Source organism: Pseudomassariella vexata, assembly GCF_002105095.1.
Source record: "Pseudomassariella vexata strain CBS 129021 chromosome Unknown BCR38scaffold_6, whole genome shotgun sequence".
In the NCBI taxonomy this organism is placed as follows: domain Eukaryota; kingdom Fungi; phylum Ascomycota; class Sordariomycetes; order Amphisphaeriales; family Pseudomassariaceae; genus Pseudomassariella; species Pseudomassariella vexata.
In genome coordinates this window covers 1,946,876-1,973,428 of record NW_024467961.1, presented here as the reverse complement: position 1 = coordinate 1,973,428, position 26,553 = coordinate 1,946,876, and the positions used below count along the sequence as shown (strand labels likewise).

The 26,553-nt window shown below is 51.3% G+C and overlaps 9 protein-coding genes across 9 annotated transcripts; 4 read left to right on the top strand and 5 right to left on the bottom strand.

Moving 5' to 3' along the window:
- Nucleotides 1-1,202: 1,202 nt before the first annotated feature.
- On the bottom strand, nt 1,203-4,470 carry BCR38DRAFT_409039 (Pro-apoptotic serine protease NMA111; the record flags this gene model as incomplete). Its single annotated transcript, XM_040858331.1, has 4 exons — nt 1,203-1,435; nt 1,510-3,807; nt 3,862-4,058; nt 4,121-4,470. The coding sequence occupies 4 exons, from the start codon at nt 4,468-4,470 to the stop codon at nt 1,203-1,205; spliced, it is 3,078 nt and encodes a 1,025-aa protein (XP_040716479.1).
- A 1,597-nt stretch (nt 4,471-6,067) lies between these two features.
- On the bottom strand, nt 6,068-9,051 carry BCR38DRAFT_195290 (ATP-dependent RNA helicase dbp10). Its single transcript, XM_040854043.1, has 2 exons — nt 8,645-9,051; nt 6,068-8,592 (listed from the first exon to the last, which is right to left on the bottom strand). Exons 1-2 carry the CDS (start codon nt 8,922-8,924, stop codon nt 6,146-6,148), a joined length of 2,727 nt encoding a protein of 908 aa, XP_040716478.1. The 5' UTR covers nt 8,925-9,051; the 3' UTR covers nt 6,068-6,145.
- Nucleotides 9,052-9,177: 126 nt separating this feature from the next.
- Nucleotides 9,178-10,404, top strand: BCR38DRAFT_368532 (DnaJ domain-containing protein). The gene is made up of 2 exons (XM_040857256.1): nt 9,178-9,356; nt 9,413-10,404. The coding sequence occupies exons 1-2, from the start codon at nt 9,264-9,266 to the stop codon at nt 9,980-9,982; spliced, it is 663 nt and encodes a 220-aa protein (XP_040716477.1). The 5' UTR covers nt 9,178-9,263; the 3' UTR covers nt 9,983-10,404.
- Nucleotides 10,405-11,569: 1,165 nt separating this feature from the next.
- Nucleotides 11,570-13,920, bottom strand: BCR38DRAFT_391619 (uncharacterized protein). Its single transcript, XM_040857571.1, has 2 exons — nt 13,363-13,920; nt 11,570-13,310 (listed from the first exon to the last, which is right to left on the bottom strand). The coding sequence occupies exons 1-2, from the start codon at nt 13,756-13,758 to the stop codon at nt 11,739-11,741; spliced, it is 1,968 nt and encodes a 655-aa protein (XP_040716476.1). The 5' UTR covers nt 13,759-13,920; the 3' UTR covers nt 11,570-11,738.
- A 575-nt stretch (nt 13,921-14,495) lies between these two features.
- On the top strand, nt 14,496-16,762 carry BCR38DRAFT_318001 (uncharacterized protein; the record flags this gene model as incomplete). Its single annotated transcript, XM_040854735.1, has 6 exons — nt 14,496-15,105; nt 15,202-15,270; nt 15,328-15,513; nt 15,565-15,939; nt 16,053-16,528; nt 16,568-16,762. Coding segments are annotated over 6 exons (1,911 nt in total), but the record flags the coding sequence as incomplete, so codon positions are not given.
- Nucleotides 16,763-17,104: 342 nt separating this feature from the next.
- Nucleotides 17,105-17,627, bottom strand: BCR38DRAFT_295870 (uncharacterized protein; the record flags this gene model as incomplete). The annotated part of the gene is made up of 3 exons (XM_040854493.1): nt 17,105-17,173; nt 17,232-17,293; nt 17,360-17,627. Coding segments are annotated over 3 exons (399 nt in total), but the record flags the coding sequence as incomplete, so codon positions are not given.
- A 996-nt stretch (nt 17,628-18,623) lies between these two features.
- BCR38DRAFT_484759 (MATE efflux family protein) lies at nt 18,624-20,727 on the top strand (the record flags this gene model as incomplete). The annotated part of the gene is made up of 4 exons (XM_040863789.1): nt 18,624-19,344; nt 19,402-19,941; nt 19,996-20,569; nt 20,640-20,727. 4 exons carry the CDS (start codon nt 18,624-18,626, stop codon nt 20,725-20,727), a joined length of 1,923 nt encoding a protein of 640 aa, XP_040716473.1.
- A 1,200-nt stretch (nt 20,728-21,927) lies between these two features.
- Nucleotides 21,928-24,625, bottom strand: BCR38DRAFT_195217 (uncharacterized protein). Its single transcript, XM_040854041.1, has 3 exons — nt 24,342-24,625; nt 24,093-24,272; nt 21,928-24,041 (listed from the first exon to the last, which is right to left on the bottom strand). Exons 1-3 carry the CDS (start codon nt 24,504-24,506, stop codon nt 22,137-22,139), a joined length of 2,250 nt encoding a protein of 749 aa, XP_040716472.1. The 5' UTR covers nt 24,507-24,625; the 3' UTR covers nt 21,928-22,136.
- BCR38DRAFT_195216 (uncharacterized protein) lies at nt 24,626-25,056 on the top strand. Its single transcript, XM_040854040.1, has one exon. The coding sequence runs from the start codon at nt 24,746-24,748 to the stop codon at nt 24,986-24,988; it is 243 nt and encodes an 80-aa protein (XP_040716471.1). The 5' UTR covers nt 24,626-24,745; the 3' UTR covers nt 24,989-25,056.
- Nucleotides 25,057-26,553: the final 1,497 nt, after the last annotated feature.

Here is a 26,553-nt window from a genome sequence, read left to right as displayed (position 1 = left end):
AATGAAGGAATGAATGACTGCTGGGTCGATCCTACGAAAGACACTAGCTATGGTCAAATAGACTGCGCATTAGACCTTGAGGGCCAAATTATTATGGCGTGAACCTACAAGCCGTCCCACAGGCCATTTAACAAACCTACTAAATTGATGAGACCTTTAGGCCGATTGCGAAGGTTTGTTCTCATAACCACAACCTCGACAGATAGACTTGAGCGCATACATACGAGGCACAGAATGGTACGGGTTACCCAATCCGGCAGTTCATGACCACATAAAGTGCGAACACCAGCACGAGGACCGGGTAACCTACTGGAGCGGAGGAGCTCTGAAAAGGGGCATGGCCTTACTCAGCACCACACCCGGCACTTAACACGGCTAGTCTATGGGTTTGCGGCACACGGAAACTAGGGAATTCCAAAGCCAAGAGAAGAGGACATGAAGTCAAAAGAAGCTCTCGTGTCTCGTGCAGGAGGTGTGTATGCATTCTAGGCCTACACCAAATATTCTTGTGACTTGCCTTTTATCAGTCTTCAAAGTGATTTCTGACAGAAAGGGGCCGATACAACCTGCTTCCCAAGGCACAACTTTGCGCTCAATCGCACTTCGAGAGGGGGAGGAGATGTTGTCGTGATTAGATCTTACACAGCATGCCATCGTCCCGAGCAATAGGTACCTGGGTAGTATTGCTACGCAATATTCGGAAATATGCGGTTGGGGTCAGGACGACAACCGGAGCACTGGATCGCATTCATTGCCGGATACTTTAGAAAACGTAAACGCATACTCGAACCGTAGATTGGTCAGGTAGTTGAAAATGGCACTTTCAGCTCACAGGTCACCGAGCCAGATCTCATCAATTTGGGCCCCGAAACTCAGTCAATTAGTTGGACACGCCTACTCATTTAGGTAAGACTCGTCGAGTAGCTGATTGAGGAGCTACTAGCCCAGGTAACTAATAACCGGATCAGACCAAGGTCTTCTTACACTCAGTGTGCTAGACTGTCGCGACTTCAGAAAAGATTGTGTACTCAGATCACGCATGGAAAGACCGAAATGAAATGAGGTGATGCAGCTCTTAGAATTGTGTGGTCATTTCTCATTTATCTTATTAGAGCGCCTATGCAACTGAATCAAAATCCCATGTGTGGTGCCTATATGAAGCGCATTTTCGGAGAGCACGACGGATCTGCGTCGATATTGCCTCAGACCTCTTCGAGGACGTCCATCTCACCGTTGTCTTCCGCAGTCACCGGCAGCAAGCCTTCTGTTGGCTCGCCTTCGACCGGCTTGCCGTCGCCCTCGTATGTGATCCTCTTCCAGCCACACGTCTCCGAGCTGTCCTTGATCCACTCCATGGTTGGAAAGTAATGCTCGTTCTTCTTCATCGTGATGACCCACGGGACATTGTCAAACGTGATTGCCTTGATACGGAAATCTGTAGCATTGATTAACATTATGACCTTGATAAAACAAAACAAAAAAAAGGGGGGGGGAGGGAAGTGGGCCTACAAGTATTATCGGGAATCTTGGTGACAGCATCAAGGAATGTGTTGAGATCCGGCGTCGGCTTCCCGTTGATATGGGTGATGAAATTCGTAGGCGCCAGTCCGTACTGGTATGCCGGCGAGCCTCTAGTTCGGGCGGATACGTATACTTCACTGTGTAGTTTGCTGATCTGTTGCCGAACAGCATGGTGAGGAGCGTGCAGAATAGCTCCGCAGAAGGAGATGGCACGATCAGTCTCAATATCGTCAGCAGAGACCGTAGGCACCTGCAGTTCCATTTGTTGGCAATCTCGGACGATGACAGCGTCCAAGACTTCGTGCGAATACATGACATCGAATTGGGACACTTTGGTGATCATGTTTCCGTTCAATGTCAGGATGATATCGCCTTCCAAAAGGACTTGGGGCTGGTCACCCCGCTCAAAGGTCCGTTTGGAGACCATGAAGAGCTGGTGGTTGTATTTGTTGACCTCTGAGACTCTGGATATCATTTCCTCCGATACTCCCATGACCCGAGCCTGAGACATGTGGATAGACCTGAACTCCATTGAAAGCATTCTCAACTTGGGCACTTGCCCATTCCGAATCTGGGCAACGACGGGCAGCAAGGTTGGCGTAGCCAGACCCAGGTGATACTCCTCGTCCCGGGAGCCGTGAGGCGATCTCTCTCCGAGGTATGTAAGCCAGAGAGCCTGTACGGTGCCGCTCTTATCAACGAGCACTCCGCTTCCGCATTGCCCACTAAGACTCGTATCCACTGTAATGGCATCAACATTAGTGGCACGATATCTTGGCGCTCCCGAGTTGGCGGGAATAGCAACAGCCGTCATCTCTGTCACGGTTGTTGCGGCATGCACTATCCTTCCGCTCCTGTTGTAGCCGATGAACGTAGTTGAGGCGCCTTGCGTAATGGTTTCGTTTCCAAGTTTGGCACCCAGCACGGGGGCGTCTACGAGCGAGGGGTCGTATTTAACAATGGCGTAGTTCTGTAAGGGATGCAGGAAGACGACCTTGCCTTCAACGACAATAGAGTCAGCAATGGTGATCCAGATATCACACAGATCGTAAGGCACGATTGCTCGCGAAATCACCACCAGCCCCTGTTCAGCATCGATAACGAGGCCCATCCCCCACTTCCGATTTCTAGGGAAACCATCCAACTTTACGGGCATGGTGCAGCTTACATGCACAAAGCTTCGAACCAAGTCGGCAACAGCAGGGTGGGAGGTGTTTTCAAGATGAATAAAAGCGCCCTTTCTCCGAACTGGCGGGATCGGGGGTAGAGCATCGGCTAGGTCTTTAAAATCCCAGAGGCCACTCGTGTCGTTTCTCACGGCAAGGCGCATCTTGGTTGACCAATGTCTATCGACATTGATGATTGAGGTGTTGAGTGTGTGGAGATCTCGTAGGTGCTTGTAGGTAACCACAACTCGCTTCTTGTCAGGAATATGCTTCATAACCTCGATGAAGGTGTCAAGGTCGGGCGTCTTCTTCTGGTCAACGCTTTGAATCATCCAGCCGTTATCTGCCGATTCGAAACGAAAAGACCCAGTAGACTCGCAAACAAAGACACCTTTGCATGCGATGCCGTATAGGCGCGCCTGTTGGTACGACAGACTATGGAAGCTCGCCCCCGCGACAGACACGAAGCGATCAGGTGTGATTTTGTGAAGATCGCCCACCGGGACCTCAACCTCGATATCTTCGCCTCCTCTTTGTAGGGTCAAGCGAACACTCCTTCCAACACTCGAGTCGAGGATATCGTCCAAGCGAATGAACTGAGTAAGTAACTCTCCGTTGACCTTGAGCAGAACATCGCCTTCCTCAATGTTGTTATGCGAAGGTCCCTCTGGCAGTACAATCTCGGCGACTAACATATTGGTTTCCTTGGGGAACTGCTTTCGAACTGCTGCCTCCCATTGTGGTGTCAGGCCAAGTCGACGACATTCGTCGAAAGGTTTCATCAGGAATTGGCATTGGATAGAGCCACGCTCAACCGGCTTTCCTTGCTGTATGCATTTCAGAGCTCGCAATGGGCGATCCAAGGGCAAGAAGTAATCCGTCGATGCGCCGTCGGATCTTCCGCCGGCCTGAAGGGCAATGGCAAACCCGTCAATGTTGACAACCGGACTTCCAGAGGATCCTCCACTAGCAGCGGCATTCGCTTGATAGTAGCAGGTATTGAAGTCACTGTATCCCTCACCATATTCAGGTGCGTTTCGATCGAGACGGCTTATAACGCCCGAGAGAATACTCAATTTTTCACCAGCATCGTTTCCGACAACCCTGATTTCAATACCGACTATGCATTGGGTTAGCGAAACTTTGACTTCGCTCGGGCGATATACTTAATTACCTTTGGCTAAGTCGGGACGGAGTGTCAGCGCAGAAACTGGCATATATTTGATGGCTTTGGGGTCGAAACGAAGAATGCCGAAGTCGTGAACAGGGTCTCGGTACACTGGGAAGCAGTCGACCTCCTCGTGGTTATCGAATACGACGTAGCCCCAGAAGGGGCCCGAGCCGACGACGTGCCGGTTTGTCAAGATGTATCTGTTGAGACCGGGGTATTAGCAGAGACCACATGATGCTGCTTCACCCTCGTTGCCACTTACCCTTGGTCGGCATCTACGACAAAGCCCGTCGCCTCGCTGGTCAACGCAGGGTCTGTATCGAAGGCACACGTCTGACAGAAGCGAATTGAAACAACATTGCTTATAACCTTTTCCACCGTCGCTTGCCACTCCGCAGTATCGGCTGGCTGGGGCTGGTAGAAAGCGGCCAAGTCGTGGTCATAGTCGTCTTCCGCGGCCTCCAGAGACCTTCCTATCGTATGGATTTCGGGTGTATTGTCGCCTGGCGAAATCTTGCCATTGATGGGGCGGAGCTGCTTTTGAGGACGTTCCTCATCTGAGAAGATCTCGAGCTTCCGTTTGGAGCGGGTTGCTGGACTGGTGCCGTTCATCTCGACGGATTTGACGAAGGCGTCTCTTGGCGCCCGTGGTTCCCAGACCTGGGAAGCGAACCTGTGATGGAGTTTTGGTCCCGCGATAGCCGGTGGCTTTATAATTATGTGTTGAAGTAATGGTAATTGAATTGAAAACGCTGAAACGCATCTGGCGTGCCTGCTGCTGGTCGAGCGAAATTCGGCAACACTTACGGAGCTGAAGCTGTTGCGCAGACCTGGAGGCACGGGGAAGGAGCACCTCATTCACAGCGCTGGTTTACGGCAACAACGAGGATCTCCGACACATGCGCTTGAACTTTAGACGAACCATCAAATAATGGAATCCACTTCGATGACCTTGTTGGACCCTGTCAGGCTCGTGAATTTTAAATCCAAATGTGCTGGACAGCCCTTGATGAGCATTCCCAGATTGCAACTTTCGCAAGACAGCCTGGCCCGACGCTCCGTGCAGGCCCTTCTTAGCTGCATTTAAGTTGGGGGAAGAGCATGGGTAGCGTCCCCTTTGCCGCGCACGTCCCACAACATCATAATAAATAACGGTACGAGTATACTTCCTAGGATACTTTCCGTCCCTTCTCAATTATAACTTGCAAGTTTTCAGTGTTATTTCTGACCCCTTCGAAGTTGCCGAGACACACTCACTCCTTGCCTGCTCATGCCACTCATTGCGCCGAATTTAAAGCTTTTCTGAGACTTAATAATGATATGTTTACATTGGTGACGAGAGAGAGACGGCATTTGCCCCGGAAATAATTGTCAGACTCCCATCATACTACCAACTTGTCGCGCTGTGGCGTGACTATGTTCAACACACAAGCCCCTGATGCTGTTTTCCCTGCTGAATTCTCACCGAAACCATGAGAAGGGCTCCATGGGCTGGCCAGCGTTCCGCTTAATCTGAAATTGCTCGGTTACTGATGATTGTTACGCTGCTGGTGATTAGACGTGGATAAGCGTCGAGAGCAGCTGAAACTGCCTATGTCAAGTTCGAAGCCATCAGAACTAATAGCCATTGGCTCTATGTAGAATAAAGCCCCACCAGCTGGACTACCGGCCTCCATTTAACTTGAGGAACCATGGCTTCGTGAGATCCAAGTTGAAACCCACCACTGAACGGTGCCTTGTTTCCGTATATAAGAATTCTTGATGGTTCTTCTGAGTGGCATAGCGCCTGCCACTTTACCTCCTTCAAGGATGTTGTGCCCAATAACTTCACAGCAGAGAGTTCCAACACAAGGTACCTAGGTATATGTTTTGGTTAAGTCTGTGTGTGGCGCTCACCTGAAGCAGCTCAAAGACACGCTATGGACTATGCAGAGCTCGTCCCTTTTCAGATATTGAGGTTTAAGCCTGCGCAGTGTGGCACCTATCTATCCCCTTATGCAGCAGTACCTGCACTAGAACTCTTCTATATCAGCTTACATGAGTGTACTTTGCTGAGTTGGGTAAGTGTTGTTTCCAGAAGCCAGCGGGAATGGCGCTCGAGGGCACTCTTTCTGTCCAAGCCAAGGCCCTGAACCAGGTATGATGAGAGACTACGCCTGCCTCGATTTGATTTATGCAACTCGCGCATGCTTCTTTCTTGTTGCTTGGAGATATCCAGCCCCTCAGAACTAGGACATGGCTTGCACGTAACAATCGATTATCAATGAATTGATTGTCATACTCAACTTTACCTCCTTTTTGTAGGCCGGGCGTTCTTCGCCTTCTTCCTTTCCTTCAATTTCCTCTCCTTCCTCATATCATCCATGCCTTTAAGCTCGTTCCTATTAATACCCACACCATCCTTGAACCTGCCAATCCTCTTCTCCTTGGCCTCGTCAACTCTCTTCTTCCTCTGGTAATAATCGTCACGGAACTTGTCGGCCTCCTTAGGTGCTTTCTCCATGTTGTGCTTGTACCGGACACCGGTCGGCAGATTGCCCGCATTTGGACCATTGTTCTTCTCCGATTCACCGATGCGCGGCATCTTGCCCAGTCGCTGCGCCTTCTTCCACTTGTCGAAGCGGCCGCTCTGGAACGACGCCGCGATCTTCACACCCGATTCTCCCCGGATCATCTTGGCACCCTTAGACCCGTCGTCATCGTTGTCCCGAGACACATATTTGCGGCTCTTCTGATCCCAACGCATCTTAGATCTCGTCGGAAGGCCAAAGCCCTTGGCTCCTTCGTCGTTGGCTAAATCCATTGTGACGTTCCGTGCATGTTCGACGAAGTTGCCACCCGAGTGGACTCCGTAGCCACGCTCCTCCGCTGCATTGATGGTTCGCGGTGTGTAAGACATGAAGCCCTCCGAGTCTTGCCATGCCAACGGCGTTTTCTTCGCGGTTTTGTTATTGTTTGAGATGGTCACTTCCAGATCCGAGTCAGAACCTGCATCTATGTTGACCTCCTCGTCATCGGTCACAATTTCATCCTCATCCTCCTCGTCGAAGAGATTTGCGTCATCATTATCTGACGCCAATGAGTCCTCTTCAACTTGATCAGACGCCTTTTCTTGTTTTACTTGATTCCGAGGGGTAATCCTTTGTCTCAGATTTCGCATGACTTCTGCTGCCTCGTTGCGAGTTCCTTTCGTTTGCATCATCCTCGTTTCGAAAATGGTTTCTTGGGGCCTATAGCCGCTGATCTTGGCAAGCATTGCAGCCCGTGCATTCTCGGCCTCGCCAACATCTTGACCAAACAGAGGATGGAGCTGCACCCACTCCGCGGAAGAAACGACCTCTCTGGCTCGCCGCGCGCTCTGTGCTGAAGCTGAATTTCGTGTTCGCATGTAGAGCTTCTCGGCCTTTTCGGAAACTCGACGTAACGCGTGCATATCCTCACTGTCGGCCAACAGTTTATTCAACCATTCCACGTTGTTTTCCACTTTGCTCCTCATGGGCGCACCCACTACAACGTCCTCAGCGTAGTTCGACCCTGCGCCTGCTTCACCAAGAACAAGTTTCTTGCCCAGGAAGAGTTGAAGATCTATTAGATATGGTGCATCCGTCTCCCTCACGAGGCTGTAACTCCAACCTCGTTGGCCGGCTCTGGCGGTACGGCCGACTCTGTGGACGAACACTTTAGGTTGCGGTGGGAAATCGTAGTTGATGACGTTGGCCAAAATAGGGATATCGATACCACGTGCGGCAACATCAGTCACCACCAGAATGTTTGATTGACCACGTCGAAAGTTGTCTACTTGTTCCTTACGTGCCGTCTGGTCAAGCGAACCATAGACATAGGAGACTGCAAATCCAGCTTCAGTAAGTAAAGCTGCCAAGTACTCGACATGATGTTTGGTCGCCGCGAACACAATAGTTGAATGTTCAGTCGGCTTCTCCTTTACCCTCGGTGCATCGGACCCTCGCTTCCTCTTCTTGGAATGTCTGTCTGACTCTGGTTCCACGCCCTCGGGTAATCCGACAGGCATTTTGATCAAGTCATGTAGAATGTGGAGGAGCGCACCCTCCTTCTCAGCTCCCTTGACGGTGAAATAAGCACTTTCGAGGTCTGGAGAAATCTTGGTTTCGGCATCAAGTCGTACGAGGCTTGGGTCCTGTAAACCGGCACGAGCAAATTCAACCAACGAAGCTGGCAGAGTAGCAGAAAATAGAAGCGTCTGCCTCGATGCCGGCAACGCGTGCAAAATCTCGGTAAGTTGGGCAGCAAACCCCATTTCGAACAGCCGGTCTGCCTCGTCGAATACAACGTAATTGATGGAGGAGATGTTGAGAGACATTTCGACCTTGAGATGCAAAAATCGTCCAGGTGTAGCAATGACAATATCCGGGTTTGCTGTCATGAAGCCAAACTGCTCTTCAAGACTGTCACCACCCACCAGGAGGACACATTTCAGATCAGTGCCTCGGCTGAACTCCTTGACGACTTTCAAAGTTTGTAGAGCCAGTTCTCGAGAAGGAGACATAATCAGGGCCCTTGATCCAACGGTGGCGCTGTGAGCTCTGAGACGCTCAATCATAGGAATAACGAAAGCAGCAGTCTTTCCAGACCCAGTTCTCGCCATGCCCACAACATCCTTTCTCTCCATTATCAAAGGTATCGCTTTGCGCTGAATGGGCGTCGGGACCGAGAAGCCCTTGCGTGTGATAGCTCGAAGAAGATTCGCATTGATTCCTGTAACTCAAGTCAGCAAGTCGCCTTGGAAAGAACCACGCGAGAACCGTACCCATAGCCTGAAATCCACCGCCTTTCTTGGCCGTTTTGCCCTTCTGGTTAGCTGCTCCTTTCCTGAATGAAGCGGCCTGTTTCAAGGCAATGAAAGCCTCGTCCCCGTCGGCACCATCGCTGTCGCCATCAAGGAAGTCTCCCGCATCGAATCCGAGTGCATGGTTGGCACCTCCCGACTTGAATCGTCCAATTGCATTGCCAGTCTCTTCGGTGAACAACGACCCTAAGATGTCAACCTCATTCTCTGAGGCTGCAGGCGAGACTGCGCGTCGAGACATGATGGTGTACTTAGGATTATATGGATTTGAGCATGTCTAAACTCAAACACGTTGAGATTGTCGCAAACTGAAGATGTGCTCTGGGCTGGAAATTATCGACCATATATACGCTGTATTACTGTCAGGCTGAAGGTGGGCGCTTGCTCTCCAAAACTTTTTAGCTAGGAACTCTGGTAAATCGTTATCGGCGCTTATCTTATCTTATCACCGCGACCGTTATTGCATGCCTATGATACCCTGCTAAGACGACGACCTCCGACCATCTTCATCTCCGTCACGTTCAGCGACACTTTGTGCTTTTCAACCCATCCCGCTCTCTACAATCGACTCGACCACAACATGGCGTCCGAAGAAAAAGATATTAAGAATCTTGAGAAGGAAGACAAGGATGCTCTTGACGTCCTGGCCTCTGAGGCCAAGGAGTTCGAGAAGGCAAGTCATCCCTGCTTCACATGAACTACAACGAGACACTAACACAGCTTGCGCAGGATGCCGAAATCGACAGAATTCTCAAGGCCTTCAGGCTAGACGCCTACGCAGTTCTCGACCTAAATCCAGGTGTGCCCGAATCCGACATTAAGATGTGCTACCGCAAGAAGTCGCTGCTCATCCATCCGGACAAAACACGCAACCCGCAAGCGCCCGAAGCCTTCGACCGACTGAAGAAGGCACAGACGGAGCTGATGGACGAAAAGCACCGCGAGCGCCTGGACGAGGCCATTGCCGACGCGCGCATGCTGCTGATCCGGGAGAACAAGTGGACGGTCGACTCGCCGGAGCTGAAGACGGAGGAATTCGCGCAGAAGTGGCGGGTCAAGACGACGGAAGTGCTCATCGATAACGAGCAGAGGCGGAGACGGCAAGTCAAGGCGCAGATGCAAGAGGAGGGCCGCGAACAGAAGCGTCAGGACGAGGAGATTGAGGAGCGCAAACGCAAGAGACAGCATGAGCAGGACTGGGAGTCCACGAGAGACCAGCGCATCGATAGCTGGCGGCAATTCCAGAAGGGCAAGGGCGGACCGGAAAAGAAGAAAAAGAAGCTGAAACCCATCGGCTGAGCACACGTTTACAGGGGTCGAGGGGCGATGATGGTATGATTGCCGCTACTATGGACATGGGCTACGTCGGGGTCTCCTGTGAGTTCAAATGATAGTCACGAATGCGCTCTTGAACCTAACTCCCCTAGAGAGTGATGTTTTCTTTCGCCGTGTAGGCTGGAAACGGTGCCCACCAATTGTAAATGGCCAAAACGCACCTGCGACAGTTGACCTGGGATATGCGTTGGTTGGGGTTTTCCTTGTCCCAGGGGTTGGACTTGACTAGGGGTCTTCTAGATTCGTGGGGACGTGCTGCCTCAGGTGCTCCGCTCGATGGGTCGGTTAACATACAAACCCCCCCTTTCCGGCCACCCACCTTTCTGGCCACCTAATCTGCCAACTACAACAACCTTCGGCACAACAGATTATCGTCGGTATCGGCTATTATTATACAATGCCTCGATATTCAGAAAATTCGATTCAAGGCGCTCTCAACGATATCAATCAAGGGATATTCCAGCGCCAGACTTCCCTCCGATGGGGCGTTCTACGCTCTACCCTCCAATTACGACTCGGCGATGGCCTCAGCCATTCTGACGCGTCAATCGCGTCGATGAAGCTATCTAGGGATCAGGGAGACGCGCTGATTGGATGGATCCTCGAAATGGATCGCGAGGGTCGTAGCCCGTCGGCGCTATTCATCGCTAAGATGGCGTTGATTCTGTTACCTCAGGATCGTCGATCAGAGGGCCTCGGTCGCCATTGGGTTCATCGCTTTATTCAACGCCATCCAGAGGTCGGAAGTATCCAATCTCGACGCCTCGACCGTCAGCGATTTGATGGCCTATCGACGCAGAATATCGACGATTTCTTCGAGATGTACGAAGCCTTGATGTCAGCTCACGACTACTTTCCACATAACGTCTGGAATATGGACGAAACAGGCCTCCAAGCCCAATGGTTTAACGATTGCGACGATATACCTGATTGGCAATATACTTATTCATCTAACGGTTGGATCAGTACAGATATCGCCGTTCGATGGCTTCGTGATATCTTTATACCTCGTAGACAACCAGTTGATCCCGACGAGCAGCGGCTCTTGATATTACATGGTCATATCGCTCACAACAACGTCGAGTTTATGTGGTTAGCCTATTGTAACAAGATCTCGTTACTATTTTTGCCAGCACACTGTTCTCACGGGCTCCAACCTCTCGACGTCGCCGTATTTGCTCCATTAAAGCGGTACTATCGCTCGTTAGCGACCTCTCTCGATCGAGTACTGTTCTATTCCATTTAAAAAGTCGACGTTCCTCTCGCTATACATCGAGGCATATACGAAGTCGTTCACGATCAGTAATATACAATCAGGCTTCTCTGCAACTGGAATATACCCTGGTTGTACCTGAATAGCTATAATAGTACGTTGAATACACTGTTTCGAATACCTTCAATTGGATTGCAATATGTGGCCAGAAAGGTAGGTGGCCGGAAAGGTGGGGTTGTACGTTACATTCGCATTCGCGAGGAAATATCTGCTCGCCACGCAAGCGCTTTGGTTATAATTCACATCATATGGCTCTTGGACCTCAAGGTAAGTTTTCCCGTCAGTATATCGCTGTGACAGTGTATGTTGCATGTGTTTGTTTTGTCAGCTCTACTCAGGTCAATTATCCTGCACAGTGAACTCCACATCCGGGTGTCATCTACGCCGTTGACTAGCACCCGTCTAGTGTATGTACCGGTTTATACTTCTTGTCTCGTATGCCATCATCTATGGCTTGTTCTTCTGCTTGTACTGAATGAACCGCGTCAGATTCAAGGCGGCCTCATCGGCTCGAGTTCTCAACTCTGTTTGCTTTCTCTTGTCTATTTTCTTTGCCATTGCCTTAACCTTGGGCGTCGACTCCTCAAAATGCTTCAGGATGCCATCCTTCCAGAAGACTTCCCTGTCGCAAGCGTGCCGTTCATCGCCGTAGATGTCGAATAACTGGTTGAGTGCTTCCACGACGTTTGCTGCTGGCGTTTCGGGAAGCGAGGCGACGATTGTGAGCAGGAATACTCCTATTTCGCGGTTAAGCTCTATCGGCGCGGGGTCAAGTGCCAACTGCCCCAAGACTCCAATGCACTTGACACCAAGGCTTTGGAAAGGATCCTCATCGACAGGCAAGTTCCTCGAAGCATGGTACAACGACATAAACTTTTTGTGCTCGTCTCCACTTATAGGGGTTTTCTCCTTGAGGGTTCTAGCAATGGCCCATGCGAGACCAGTCACCAAAGTCGCCAGGTCGACGTCCGACGTGTCGCTTGCAAGGACAGGCGCCACGGCAGAAGTGTATATCGTTCGTGCTACAGGGGCCCATGCCGCATGGACTGCAGTATTGTGTCCATCTGAATAATCCAGGCACGATAACGCCCAAGCAATGTTGTTCAGGGTTGACAAAGCGTAGCCTCGTAAGAGCGATGCGGCTCCGTCTGTGGCGTTGCTGCTAAATTTGGTGATCTTGAGAACCTGAGGTATTGCTTTCTGCAAGAGGAGCTTTAAGGTCGGCAAGTCGTCGATACCAGACGATTCATCGGGGTAGTCGTCAGCCGCGGTGACGAGATCCATGTCGGCTTCGATTTCGTCTTGGTCCATCTCATCATCATCGTCATCATTTTCCTTGTCTGAAACGTCACTGTTCTCATCCGCATCCAAGGCCATGTCTTCATGGTCGTCGATACCTTTCCATCCGCCTCCAGTCTTATCACCTTTCACTATGGACTCCTGCAGACTTGTGCCGATAGACGCCAGGATCTCGAGAGCGAGCTGAAGGATCTCCACTGGACTCGAAGCGTCTTGATCATTTGCCGCCTCGCTGTTTAATTGGGCTGCCTCGAGTGAGTTTGTGAGAGTGGGAATCAGGATCGCGTCACTGGATTTATCCCTTCCTGGACTCGAGTCGAACCATTCCATGTTCGAGAATATGTTATGAAGCACTCCGCAGGCCAATACTGCCGGTAGTCCATGTCCTCCCTTCAAGGTCATAAGAAGCTTGAAGCACCTGGTCTCCTCGTCGGCAAGGATCATTTCAACGAACCGTGGGTTGTCTTCTGACAGGGTCATCATGCACGAGAGACCACTATTGATAACTTCTGGAGGTGCCGAATCGCTTGAAATTAGCACAAACAGCAGCTGGACAATGTACTTATTCGCGACTACCACCTGCAACATGTCATCCTGGGCCTCTGCGAGGGCCGAAATAATGGTCGCGAGTGCCTCGGCAATCCTCCAAACGAAATTTTGCTCTGCCTGGGTTGCCTTGCTGAATTGTGCTGCGTTGGGGCTGGTAACAGTCTGGGTCACCTAAGATCGTGTAAGTCAGGTCAACTTCCGAGGACGATCTGAAAATACATACCTTCTTGGCGGCATGCTCAACAGCCGTCACCACATCAACCCGGAACAGGTGCACGCAAAAGTCGGCTTCCTCCTCCTGCGTCAGGACTTTGAGGATTTCCCAACCAGCAGCACGGCTCTCGAGGCTTGCATCAGTGAGCGTTTCGTTGAGCACGATGTGCACAACTTGCTCCCGTAGAAGCAACTTTCGGCACTTGGTGTCTTGGATGATATTGGCGATGGCGCCGGCAGCTGCCGTACGCGATTTGGGGTCGGCACTCTGAAGATCTTTGAGGGCGGGCACCACCGTTTTCTCTCGCAACGCAGCAAGTGCTGGATCTGAAGGAGGTTTGATAGGTTTGGCAATTGGATCCGAGCGCTCGCCGCCCTTGCCCTTATTCCGACGTGTCTTGCCCATGATGATATTGTTGATGAATTACTAAATGTCGGTTGTGTTATAAGAAGTTCTCAATGTAAGCTTGTCCATTTCACCTAGCGATATCTCATGCCGCCTCAAGAGCAACTGCATTAAAAAACAAATCCGGCAACTTCTTAGTATCATCAGCCTTGTAGAAAAACCCGTCTGAGGGTCGGTGACGAGATCAAGCCGGTCCCATCGCGATTACCCTGATATAGACTAGCTTTGGCGGGGTGCATAAAGCACGGACTGTCCAAGCCGTTAGGGGCGTGTCCGAGGACCGACGCGACTCTGGCACTCTACCTCGTACTATAGCGTACTTCAGCCAGCGTGGACTGCCCTGCTCTGCATGAAGCCAACGCACCCTAGATTGCTGAACACCAAGATGTCGTACTAGGGTCTTCCAAGATGATCTGACCACCTGTCAATGTCGCGTTCTCCTTGTGCAATAAATTATTTTGCCGTGCTGTTCGCACTTTTGCCCGTACACGGCTTGCGCAACTTGCGGCCAAGGGAAACAAGATCAACACTGAAGGCGCTTCTTCGGTCGTTCAGTGAAACCTCTGTTCGCAAGCTCCCCAATTCCTCTAGCCTCCCACTCCAGCACACAAGCCAGATTCCAGCAGGACCAAACGTGAAATGCGAAACTCAACACACATAACGCCGCGGACTGCGATATAATACCAGCGTTCTCCCCCCCGGAAGGCTCTTCAGCGAGCATGTCTATGTGGGGGAAAATGCGCGGGCTATTTCTTACGGATGTGGAGATAGGCAAGAAGGACGACGACCACAAGCTGGCAGCTAAGAACGGTGGTTTGCGCGTACCTAGCAGCTGGCAACCCGCGCGAGGGCCTCTGCGAAGGTCGATCAAGCGCATAGCCGCGCTGTTGGGAGTCGCCTTCTTCGTCTACCTCTTTATACACAATATACCGACCGATATTGGCCCACGAAGGTCACTTCGTCCCATCTACAACGTCCCCGGGTCCGCGTCAAACCAGCATCCCCCTCCATCCGAACGTGGATTTAGCCCCGAATCGAAACATGGCAGTCCAAACCAAGTCTCCGGTCCTCTTGAGCGTACATACAATGGACCTCCAAGATTCTTCGAGCTTGGGGCGTCGCTTCACGCCATCACCAGCACAAAAGGTGGGATGACAATCAACCGGAATGTGCTTTTTGCAGCGTCGAGTCTGAAAAGCGCGGCTGCGCTACTTCCAATTGCATGCTCGATGGGTATAGAGAAGAGGAACTACGTACATTTTGCGCTGATGAGCCGGAGTGAGATCAAGATGGAGGAGCTCCAGAAGGTTAACGGCATCGACGAGGGGTGCCAGATAATTTTTCACGGTACGTTGAACGATTAATGGCCTTCCTGAATGCGCACGGTGAATTACCAAAGAGGCGGTAGTAATGGTAGCTGATACATATACTGACTTGGCGTAGACGCTCGTCCGGATCATGCGATCATCTCAACAGAGGAGCGAATGGAGAAGAGTGCCTTCCGCGCCTTCCGTACGTACCACTCGTCTTTCTGATTCCCGCTTGGTCTGAAGCTTACATCTGCTGTAGATCACATCCACATGTACATGCATCCCCAGGCCATCTTCGTCGACGGATCAGAATCGGAAGAGGCGCATTTCCTGAGAGGGGCGAGATCTCAGGCCAGGGCTACGGGCAATACCTTGATAGAGTTGCCAGAACGTTCCGCAAGGAACATCATGTGGTTGACGAAACTAGATAGCTCGTCCTTGCGGGGTAAGAACTATGACTGCCGACTATTCAGCTGCATTATTGACATGCTTCTAGTCTGGAACAAGTATGATGTCGACATATTAATTCATGCTATCCCTGGAGCCTCAGGCAGTCTTATCAGACTGCTCAAATCACTTAGCAAAGCTGACTTCACATCAAGCTATATACCTCACCTCACTATTGAGCTGCCACATGACATTGATCCTCCAACCAAACGCTTCCTCGAGAATTTCCAGTGGCCGCCGGCTCATATTTACAACCCAACCAACGCGAAATACATCTCAATAAGACATCGGATCCCACGACAGAGCATAAACGAAGAAGAAAGTTCTGTGAGATTCCTAGAGTCGTTCTGGCCAGGGAATCCGCAATTATCCCACATCCTGGTTCTCAGTCAGCAAGTCGAGCTTTCGCCTCAATTTTTCCATTGTGAGTGGCCTAGTAATTCCTGACCCGACAACTTTCTCCCAACGCCCAAGTCCTAGTTCTTCCTCGTGTGGCATCTCCGCCGTTCAGAAAAGTAATAAGCTGACTCATGTCAGATCTGAGATACACCTTGCTCGAGTATAGATACTCAACCACGTCTCGCGCGCAGCGGTGGGACGCTCGACTGTTGGGGATAAGTCTCGAACAGCCACACGTCCATCTGAATGGAAAAGACAAATTATCTCTGCCTTTGAGGGTCGAAGACTCTGGGGACCTGCCCACACCCTTCCTTTGGCAAGCACCCACCAGCAATGCTATACTGTTCTTCGGCGAGAAATGGATGGAACTTCACGACTTCGTTTCGCGAAGCCTTGAGGCACAACAGCACTTCAGCAATGTGCCATCATTACTGTCCGATAAATCGATCAGCACCCGACATCCATCCTGGCTGAAATATGTTTTGAGACTGGCGCGGGTGCGAGGATACCTCACGTTGTATCCTGGCGAGGACATAGCCAGCAACCTAGCCACGGTGCACAACGAACTGAATCATCTACCGGAAGAATACGCCACGCCAGAGGAATCTAGCGAGGTACTGGCCGATGACGCGAGTGATGCTGAGATTGAGAAGGCCATCCAGAAATTCAGACAGGGGTCGGAAATCACTTTAGCGCCGGTATCACTGCTTCAGGGTTTGCCTGACAACGGGGTACTCAGTCCATTCAGTGACCTCCCGATGCTAACGTGGACAGGCGAAGGTACAGATGTTGAGGGATTGGACGAGCTCGCGGCGCAGTACGCGACGGAATTTAAGGAGAAGGTTGGCAGCTGCAGCGACAAGAATACCCCGAAGCAACGTGTTGATATGTCGGCCCAGGATCTATTTTGCGGGAATGAATAATCCAGTCCTCCTAAGTCGAGATGACCAACCAGTAATCAATCCCCTAGCTCACACTAGGCGGAGAAATATTCGGGGACAATATCAAAAGGTCAAGGCCAACAGGCTTGGTAATTAGCCAAGGCGAAGGGTTCGTATGGAAATAGAGACATACGAGTCCATACCTCTTTGGGGATGACATGTATATACTTGTACTTAGAGTCGGCAAGAATTTGAAAACACTTAAAGGACGTGGGGCCAATTCAGGGTGTTCCCGTCTGGGTTTCCTGTCTGCACTTTGGCGACGACAAGGAAGATGATGCATGTGCCTATTATGGCGAGAGCGACAAGAGACATGATCTCGCAGACTTTAGCACCAACGTGACACAGAAAGACACAGGAAAAAACAGCAACTTACCGACTGCGTTCGCCAGCCCGTCTGCACAATGGCGGCTTTCCTACTGTATCGGTTCACGGTCCCTGGAGAAGTCAGTCCCGCGGCAGGCTGGAGTGGCAAGAAAGAATAGTGCTCAAAGTTCGACTTACCGATGTAATTGCCAAACCCTACCAGAAGGCATGCCACTGAAAGAACCCAAAAGACAATGCCCAGAGGGCGTGCCATGCGCAACTCGATGTCTGACGGTTGCGTCTTCAAATGGAAGGACAGGACTATAGCAACCGCTACAATTGCCATGTACACTGACAGCCGCAGGTACGAAAGAAATGTCCTCTCATTGGCACAATGATCCCGAGCATCGCTGCTCTCGTTCTCAAACAGCAACGGACCCAGAAACGGCCAAGTCCAGAAAGTGTTGGGCGCATTCCATTCAGACCTGGCAGACAGATTTGGTGTCAGCAATCTATAGATATTGACTACTCGGCGTCTTGCTCCACAAAGGGTAGCATACGAGAACCCGCTATCATCAGCGCCGACTTCGACCGGCCGCGTCAGTTCCGAAAAGGACAATGGGCCACAACACGACGCCCCATCCTCGAGGTGAGAATGCGGGGCTCGCTGCATGGTTGGACGATAGGGACGGGCCGTCGGTCCAATGATGAATTTCGGGAGAGTCTCTTAGTTGATGCAAGGCGCAATCTGCGTCGTCAAGTCGGTCGATAAGATCAGCTGAAGTTGGAAGTTGATAGCGGCGCAAAAAAAAAACACGATGTCGTAATCTCCACGAATTGGGGTGAACTCTATGAACCGAACCCTAATATGGGATCCCGGGTTGAAGCGGAACTTCCAGAGAGAACCGCTCAACGGCTGCTCCGAGCGGCTGGAGACAGGGTCTCATTACAGGAATTTCCCAACGTCATAATCGGCTCCGAGGAAAACAACAACCAACCTTGTGCCCAGATTCAAGATCTGCCGTTCGCGTCAGAATGCGAAGGACTTGGACTGTGTATCGAATGGGATGTCGAACAATCAACAATCCAACTATCGGCAGCCGGCGACCTTCGGTGACTCGAATTATCATTACCAAACGCAGGTAACTAATGCTAGGTAAACCGTGGTGACAAGGAGCATCGGCGTGGGGCACGACGGACGCGAGCTGCAGCGGGAACCATGTTCACCAGTCTCCCACGCTAGCTAATAAAGCCGTATCTCCCAACGCGCAGCTTCACCACACATGTCGTATTACCGATTACACCCCAAAGCCGAAAGTGTCTTGACATATTTACCGTCGGAGGTTGCCATCCCAGTCTCATGACAAGTTTCTGCTCTTGGAAACACTCTTTTGCTTCCTATTTATACTGCTTGTTTCAGAGCTGCTACTGAGGCCACTAGCATCGACAACTTCCGGCAGCCATGGCCAGCTCAAGGCAAATCCCACCCAGCAAGATGCCGGGGCCGGATTTTGCGTCATCGCTCCCCTCGTCCTTCAGGACAGGGTCGCCCATCGCGCAGGAAATAGTGGCAAGAGACATTGCCGAATGCTCAGAAGACGGTATCGTCAACGACGCATTCCGTGACGGGTCTGAGTCGGACACAGAATCCGAGGATGGTCCCACGCTGTATCGGCAGCCCGTAGGTATTGCCTTTGGCTATCGACGACCCAGCCTTCTCCCTGAGCCTTTGGAGGAACCGGTCCTCACCAAAGTGGAGAAGAAGCAGTCCCGGAATGAGGAGCGCAGTTTGCTTCGGGATAACCACATCCTGCCTCCTAAACATGCCGTGGAAGCGGAGCCCAGTCGTTTCACGAGCATGTACAATCGGTTGTTCAGCACCAAAGTCCGCAAGACGCCAGGTGGTGACGATGTTCCCCAGATCACGGTAGATGCTTCTGAGACTTCGCCGCTCCTGCCAGGCGGGGGAACTGCTGGTGCTCTTCCAGAAGAGCACCTGACCGAGCAATGGGAGGCTGCTGTGGCGTCTGGCAAGATCCAGACTACATGGCAGAGGGAGGCCAAAACTCTTACCGTTTATTCTCGGTCTCTCATCGTCACTTTTGTTCTGCAGTACAGCGTCAACATTGCCAGTATTTTTGCTGTTGGACATATAGGCAAAATTGAGCTGGGCGCTGTTAGCTGTGAGGCACCCCCCCTCCTTTCCCCTGTCGTTCCGATGCAGAACTAACGGAAAACAGTGGCTTCCATGACCGCCAACATCACATGCTACGCTCCATTTCAGGGGCTGGCAACAAGCTTAGACACCCTCTGTGCACAGGCGTATGGCTCCGGTCACAGACATCTCGTAGGCTTGCAGTTCCAACGGATGACGTACTTTCTGTGCACCCTCATGATCCCCGTCGCTATGCTGTGGGTTTTTGCAGAGGACATTCTACTCAAGATCATTCCAGAGCCTCTCTCGGCCGAACTGGCTGGTCTTTATATGAAAATCATAATCGCCGGCCTTCCAGGTTTCATTTTCCTGGAAAGCGGAAAGCGGTTCGTCCAAGCTCAGGGGCTGTTTCACGCGACCACTTATGTTTTACTAATTGCCGCTCCCATTAACGTTTTCCTCAATTGGCTGTTGGTCTGGTATTTGGGCTGGGGATTCGTCGGTGCACCCATTTCCATAGCCATCACACAGAACTTGATGGCGGTATTATTACTGCTCTACGTCATGTTTGTGGATGGGTCGCAGTGCTGGGGTGGGTTCAATTCGAGAGCTCTGACAAATTGGGGTGAGTCCCCTTGCTTTTCTTCGATGGGCAGAAACGAGTACTAACTCGATACAGGGCCAATGGTCAGGCTCGCGCTCCCAGGCATGATTATGGTTGCGGCCGAGTGGCTAGCTTTTGAAGTGTTAACTCTAGTGGCCTCTCAGTTTGGCACGTCATACTTAGCCGCCCAGAGCATCTTAGTCACCCTGACGAGCACCACCTTTCAAATTCCCTTTCCATTATCCATCGCCGCCTCGACGCGCGTCGCAAACCTCATCGGGGCCAAGCTCGTCCCGGCCGCCAAGACGTCCGCCAAAGTCGCATTTGGCGGCGCCTGTTTGGTTGGAATCTTCAATATGACCCTGCTCTCCAGCTTGCGGTACCAGCTACCCTTGCTCTTCACCAAGGACGAGGAGGTCATCTCCATCGTGGCCAAAATTATGCCGCTTTGCGCGTTCATGCAGATTTTCGATGGCTTGGCCGCCATGTCTCACGGATTGCTACGTGGGATAGGAAGGCAGCATTTTGGGGGGTACGCGAACTTGATCAGTTACTACTTGATCGCTTTACCCATCTCTTTTGCTACCGGGCTGGGACTTGATTGGAAGCTCGAGGGACTCTGGCTCGGGGTGACCATTGGTTTACTTGTGTAAGTGTTCTTGAGGGTTGTATTTCTCGGTAAACGTGGAATTTTACTGACTTCATATGTAATTGTGTAGGGTTGCGGCAGTTGAGTTTTGGTACATATGTGTCAGTGACTGGAAGCAGTCGGCGAGAGAGGCTGAGCGTCGTAACGCGGCTGGATGAATACCAGGTAGGCCGTCTAGGGCTGCTTCGTCTGTTGCATGACCGTGGGATGACTGCAGATCATAATAGGAATCATTGTCAATTGAAGCAGGCTATGTGTGTGACATGTACCCAGTATTATGACTATAGAATCCGTCTGTCGTACGAGGCTATCCCTAAAAAGTGTTCAGTCTAATTGGTAGATTAGGTGCACCTTCGCCCTCTTCGCCCACCACATTACCCGAGCACGCAACCCCTTTTCCGTTTCCCCTTTCTCCACTTTCCCTTCTTCATATCACCAAGAAGATCCCAACTCTGCAACTCCTCGGCAACCTTCTCATTCTTCGAGCCATTGGCAGACTGAACCCTTCGACGCCGTAAAGCAGCGGCGCGTCGTCGTGATGCTTCATCTTTGGCACCTACGAAAAATCTTCTGGCCTCTCGTCTCTATCATGAAGCAGTGAACAAACAGCTGGGGCGGGTTTGTTTGGATTACTCGCCAGCATATAGGCCCAGGGCCATAGTCCAAACACCAATCCCGCCCAGACAAGTTTTCTCCAGTACTGTGCCTCGTCGTGCCAAGCACTGAGAATACCAACTGTGAACATGCCCAGCATCAGTCATCCTATTTCGGTGTCTGAGAGGAAGTAACCCCATGGATTATAGAACATTTCGTTCCAGATGGCGTTTACCTCGGCGGCATCCAGCGATGCTGCAACAGAATGAGCTTCCCGAGCCTCGAAGTTGTCCTGGGCATCCGTTTTCCAGATACTGTAGTTCTCCAGCTCATCCCGGATACTTGATGGATAGTATTCTGGCGCTTGGGGTCCTCCCGAAAGCTGATTAGAGTTGGCTCAGACATGGTGATAGCCTGCTGATTGGCTTTTTAACGGATGAGTTCTCGTGGCATAGTGTGTATACCCAACGGCAAAAGCCGGCTGTGTACAAGTCGAGGGAGGAATGATTTCGAAATGATTTTTATTCTGACTTAAATGGAACTAAACGCCTCAACGGCATGGGCCACAAAGAAGCGAAGGCTTCAGTCTCGTAGAGCCTGGCTTGCGCCAGTGGGGCAGCATAAGTTTGTCTTCACTAATGTTGAACAAAAAATAGACCCTGTGTATTTACTTCATCGCTACTAAGGAAGGATCATGGAGTAGCCGAGAATATGTCGTTGATATTCGAAAGCAGGGTTAGCAAGTGCGAAGAACAACAACGACGTGGAAATAAAACACTCTCAGTTTGGTTCTTTGTTAGTAATTAGTTACTATGCATCGAGAAAAATTCTCGGGAAATAGCTTCATGTATCATCCCCCAGATTGATGACGTAAAAAATGTGTATAGAAGCCCGGAGCGCCAGCGGCAACTGCCTATACTTGTTCTTCCTCTTGTTAACCTCTACCACCATCATATTCCCCGTAAACGGCAGGCTAACAACGCTCAAACACACGATATAACCCCTTGAGATCCGCCAATTCGAGCACACCACCACTCATCAGTGTCTTAGTAGCGACAAGCCTAGCTTTGAAGGCCGGAAAGAAGATATGCTCTACCGCTCGTCGTACATGTTCCCGCCGTGCCTTGACTTCGTCGGGTACATCCTCGCTCTCCAGTGCCTCGCTGTTGCCCGGTAGCGGTGGGAGTTGCTCAGGCGCGTAGAAGCTAGCCAGCTCGCGTAGGAAGGTATTGAAACACCCAAGCTCTTCCGTCCAGTCAACGTGGGGTCCTAGTCGTAACAGAAATTGCGGCAACTTCGCTATTGGCGGCATGTAGCCCTTGCATAGTAATGGGATAGAGAGTAGTTCGCCGGCAGGGTTAATTTCGAGACTGAAGTATTCGAGCATCATCTCCCGACGCTCTATCAGCTGTGCGGCTACTGTCTCCACTACCTCGGCTACGTCGAAGTCATCATCATCAGCGAGCTCGCCGCCGGCCGCCGTGGCTTTTTCGCGCTCGGCGGCGATGGTCAGCACTTCGCGCAGATCAAGCGACGGTTGGAACTGGATCGTGCCGAAGTTGCCAAAGTCAGTAAGGCCTACTTGGTAAAAATACTCCAAGCAGGCGCGGCCGTAGTCAACGAGGTAGAGTTTTACACCACCCTGCATTGCGGCAAGGCGGCGCCTTTCGTCCACAATACCCACAAACGTGTGCGACGCGAAGATCTCCGTTAGAGAGTGATGCATGTCATCACGCACCGCTCTGCGAAGCTCACGTACACTGCTGAGGCGACAGATAACGGGCTCCCTGTCGGTGGTCTGGTATATGGGCTCATTATCCGCACCGCTTGTTGCTGTTGACGTGGAAGGTTTGGGGGCGGTGGGAAACATACTCGTGATCTTGCGGAGTGAGCCATCGGTCCTGACAAGATTGTTCTCGTAGAGCCGCACTGGCGGTTTACCTTTGGCTGCAGTATTTTGCATCGAGGACACGTCAGCACCCGGCTGCGGTGATCTCGAGGGGACAATGGAGCCAGGAAGGAGAGTCTGCATCATGAAGGTGCGGCTGGTATCCACGGCCGCCAACTTGTCACGGATATTCTCACACACAGCTTGGATGATCTCATCCTCATTGAGGAAGTTGACCTCGCGTTTTGTAGGGTGTACATTCACATCCACACGCTGCGGGTCGATCTCAAGGCTGAGATAGACGAACGGATGCCCGCTTTTGGGTAGAAAAGCCGAATACGTTTGCTCGATCGCCTTCTTGACACCGGACGACTCCACACACCGGTGGTTAATGAACAGCAGCAGGGTGGTTTTCTTGATGTGGTAGTTGGCATTGGTTGCCCATCCTTGAGCCTTGAAACCCCAGCGATCATCTGAGGTAGCGTATTCGATCAACTCATTCGCCACGCTACCACCATGGATTTGGCGAATCCGGTCGACAACTGAGGCTTGTGATTGAACCGCAATCGATGCCCCCGAGTCGCCGTGCTTCTTGCAGGAAAATGCGACGCCACTGCAATGGATGGCGTAGCGCCCGACCATGTCGACGATCTTGTTGTATTCCTCGGAAGACGATCTAAAAGCCCGACGACGTGTCGGCACATTGTAGAACAGATCCTCAACCGTAATCTGGGTGCCATTACGTCCTGCCGTTGGTTTGGGATCGGCTGACTGGCCAGGTTTTGCGGGAGAGAGCTTCCCTCCATCATAGTGGGCGCGCCATGCGCAGTTGGAACCCTTAGTCTTGGTAGTGACTTGAAGATGGGCTATATGGCTAATGCTCGCAAGAGCTTCACCTCGAAAGCCGTAGGTGGCAATGCTAGTCAAGTCTTCAAACGTCTTCAGCTTGGATGTGGTGAACCTCTCGCACAAAATTGCCAAATCGTCCTTCTGCTTCACCGTGAGTTACCATTTTAAGAGCCATCAAATGCTGCTACTCACCTCGATACCGCAACCATTATCGGTAATCTGCAGTAGCTTCAGGCCACCCTCCTTAACCAGGACCTCGAGGGATGTGGAGCCTGCATCGACGGCGTTCTCCATCAATTCCTTCAGCGCGTGAACAGGTGCCACAATGATCTCGCCGGCAGCAATTTTATTCACCACATCTTGATCCAGAGCCTGGCCGGCATCTCGAGTCAGCCCCTACGAACTCAAAATAGCAGTAGGCAGCAGGGACAGGGTACTTGCCTTGATCCGACGAGGAGCTATCACATCTGATGAAGCTTCGTCCGCCTTCCTTTTGGTGCCTCTGGGGCTGTCGATGCCCATCTTATCCTCCATGGTTGGTGTCGCAGTCACTCGGCGCCCGGCACCAGAACAAGGCTTGCCTTTCAAGACGGGGCGAAGCTGCATTCGAGGTCTCTCTCGGCCGAGACTACTTAGGAGGAGTGGCACGCCCAATAATTGACGGTTTGGCGACAAGGTGCACGTCTTACCCGGGGAGAAAGGGACCACTCATCAGCCTGGAAATCTCAAGTGCCTTGCTAGATAGAGTTGCAGATGCCTAGAAAAGCAGGGGAAACTGCATTAGCAGTCGCGAAATTGTTAGCGTTTCGTAGCTCGTGCACGTACCAACGAAGCTTCCGATTTCAATGTCGAGGCTTACCTTTCCTCGACATGGCACTGTATCGCAGGACTGTTGCGGCCTCCTATTGATGTTTGTGTTGTCTTTCTTCTTTGGCAGCCTACAAAATGGAGCAACGAAGCCCTGCCAGGCGTCGGTAGACACAACCGCGGGGCGGTCAATGACTAGTGCGAACTCCCCAGGTAGACTTACCCAGGCTGTGGAAAATCCAAACAAAGTCACTCCCTCGATCGTTGCTTACAAGTGTTGATAGCAAGACTAGGAAACTACTGCAATGAGCTCTCATCGATACTCTCACCAACTCTCGTCTCTTTTGGGCATCACATGCTCCCACATCCGGAGTTTCTGGTATGCCGTTGGCTGCATCTGCGGCCGACCTCTATGCGGCTGCACTGGCCGTGGGGACTACAATGTAACATCGAGCTCCATCATGGGGTGCGCCTTTTGAGCCTTTCGGTGTTCCCGAATATTTCATCCACTCGGCCTCGATCTGGGCTGTAATATGATGCTGATCGCCGTGGCATTTGGGTAGCCAGTGCTGTGGTATTCCGTTGTCTGCTGTAGGCTTCATCGCTTCGGTAGCGTTTCATTTTGGTGCGATGCATATCGTTGTGTTCTTTCTTGAGCATGTGCCCAGCTCGACTGTATAAGTATTTTGGACCGCAAGAAGTGCAAAGCCCCTGTTGGCCGGCCAGCTTAGAGGCTTAGCCAGATAATGTTCCAATGGGTATCTCGGCCGGGAAACTGCCCTTTTTTTTCTTGAGGACTGCAATAATGTCATACTGCTATCTTGGTAGATATTGCACATGGTTGCAGGACGCAGGTTAAATTTACAGAGACTGCTGAATAACAACAATCACTTACCCACGCTTACATCGTCTATCAATAATAGCTACGGCGCAAAACATTTCGGGCCTTGTAGCTATCAAATGCTGCTACCTGAAGAAGTGAATAGTTACACTACAGGCTCGGCATATTCGATCTCGTGCATCAGGGTTTTGTCTTGGCCGGTACGGCAGCGAAGGGGCGTGAGGCAGTCTGAGGACTCTGTAGCCTGGTCAAGCCTGGCGGATGGATTCAACTCATTGAGATGCAAAGCTCTGCTGGCGAGGACGGCGGCCCTGCTGTGCAACAATGGGGTTAATTGGTGAATCACATCCATATGCAGATAGGGGCCCCACGGAACTTACCAGACTTGGGTGCCTTGAAGGCTATGTCAGGGCAGCTGGCTTCCAACGCATGCATGGGAACTGTCCTGGCTTCTAGAACTCTCGGCGCTAAAGTTCCTAATCCGAATCTCTGAGAACCAGTACTTGAAGCTACCTTGGACTCGGCTACGAAACTACTTGAAGTAAATGAAAGTATGCTCCCGTTGCCTCATTCCATTGGTGGGGTTGGAGTGCAGATTACAATATCGCCATGCGGGTTCAGACAAGAGCCTTGGATTTTTGGAGTCGTCCCATTACCATTACTTCGAGCTGATGTCCATAGCGTTTAATTCCGTAGTTTCACAAGGCTTGAAGACGTTCTTCGGGTAACGCCAAAACGTTGGAGACAGCACCCGTTGCTGAAACCTACACATCCAACGGCGCGCGTGGCTGGAGCCTTCCTGAGTGGTGCTGTCCTTTCCAAGTCAAGTGACTTCACTACTTCCTGTGGAGTATACCTTTTGGTTTTCCCCCTCCATCCTTCCTACCTTTTGCCTTGGGTCAACCGTCAGTCAACGCTTTTATGCATTTGTACCATCAGCATTGTTTTTGGGGTTTGCCTGTTTCCTATCGACTGATGAGTTGGTACTTCGTCCACTTTGCAAGC

Excerpts from the sequence above, each read along its gene's own strand:
- BCR38DRAFT_195290 (XM_040854043.1), bottom strand. The coding sequence starts at position 8,924 with ATGTCTCGACGCGCAGTCTCGCCTGCAGCCTCAGAGAATGAGGTTGAC. Across the intron at positions 8,593-8,644 it reads CGGTGGATTTCAGGCTATGG|GAATCAATGCGAATCTTCTT; the intron begins GTACGGTTCTCG and ends CTTGAGTTACAG.
- BCR38DRAFT_368532 (XM_040857256.1), top strand. The coding sequence starts at position 9,264 with ATGGCGTCCGAAGAAAAAGATATTAAGAATCTTGAGAAGGAAGACAAG. Across the intron at positions 9,357-9,412 it reads AGGCCAAGGAGTTCGAGAAG|GATGCCGAAATCGACAGAAT; the intron begins GCAAGTCATCCC and ends CAGCTTGCGCAG.
- BCR38DRAFT_391619 (XM_040857571.1), bottom strand. The coding sequence starts at position 13,758 with ATGGGCAAGACACGTCGGAATAAGGGCAAGGGCGGCGAGCGCTCGGAT. Across the intron at positions 13,311-13,362 it reads TTGAGCATGCCGCCAAGAAG|GTGACCCAGACTGTTACCAG; the intron begins GTATGTATTTTC and ends ACACGATCTTAG.
- BCR38DRAFT_195217 (XM_040854041.1), bottom strand. The coding sequence starts at position 24,506 with ATGCAGCTTCGCCCCGTCTTGAAAGGCAAGCCTTGTTCTGGTGCCGGG. Across the intron at positions 24,273-24,341 it reads TAGCTCCTCGTCGGATCAAG|GCTCTGGATCAAGATGTGGT; the intron begins GCAAGTACCCTG and ends GATGCCGGCCAG. Across the intron at positions 24,042-24,092 it reads ATAATGGTTGCGGTATCGAG|AAGGACGATTTGGCAATTTT; the intron begins GTGAGTAGCAGC and ends ACGGTGAAGCAG.
- BCR38DRAFT_195216 (XM_040854040.1), top strand. The coding sequence starts at position 24,746 with ATGTCGAGGCTTACCTTTCCTCGACATGGCACTGTATCGCAGGACTGT.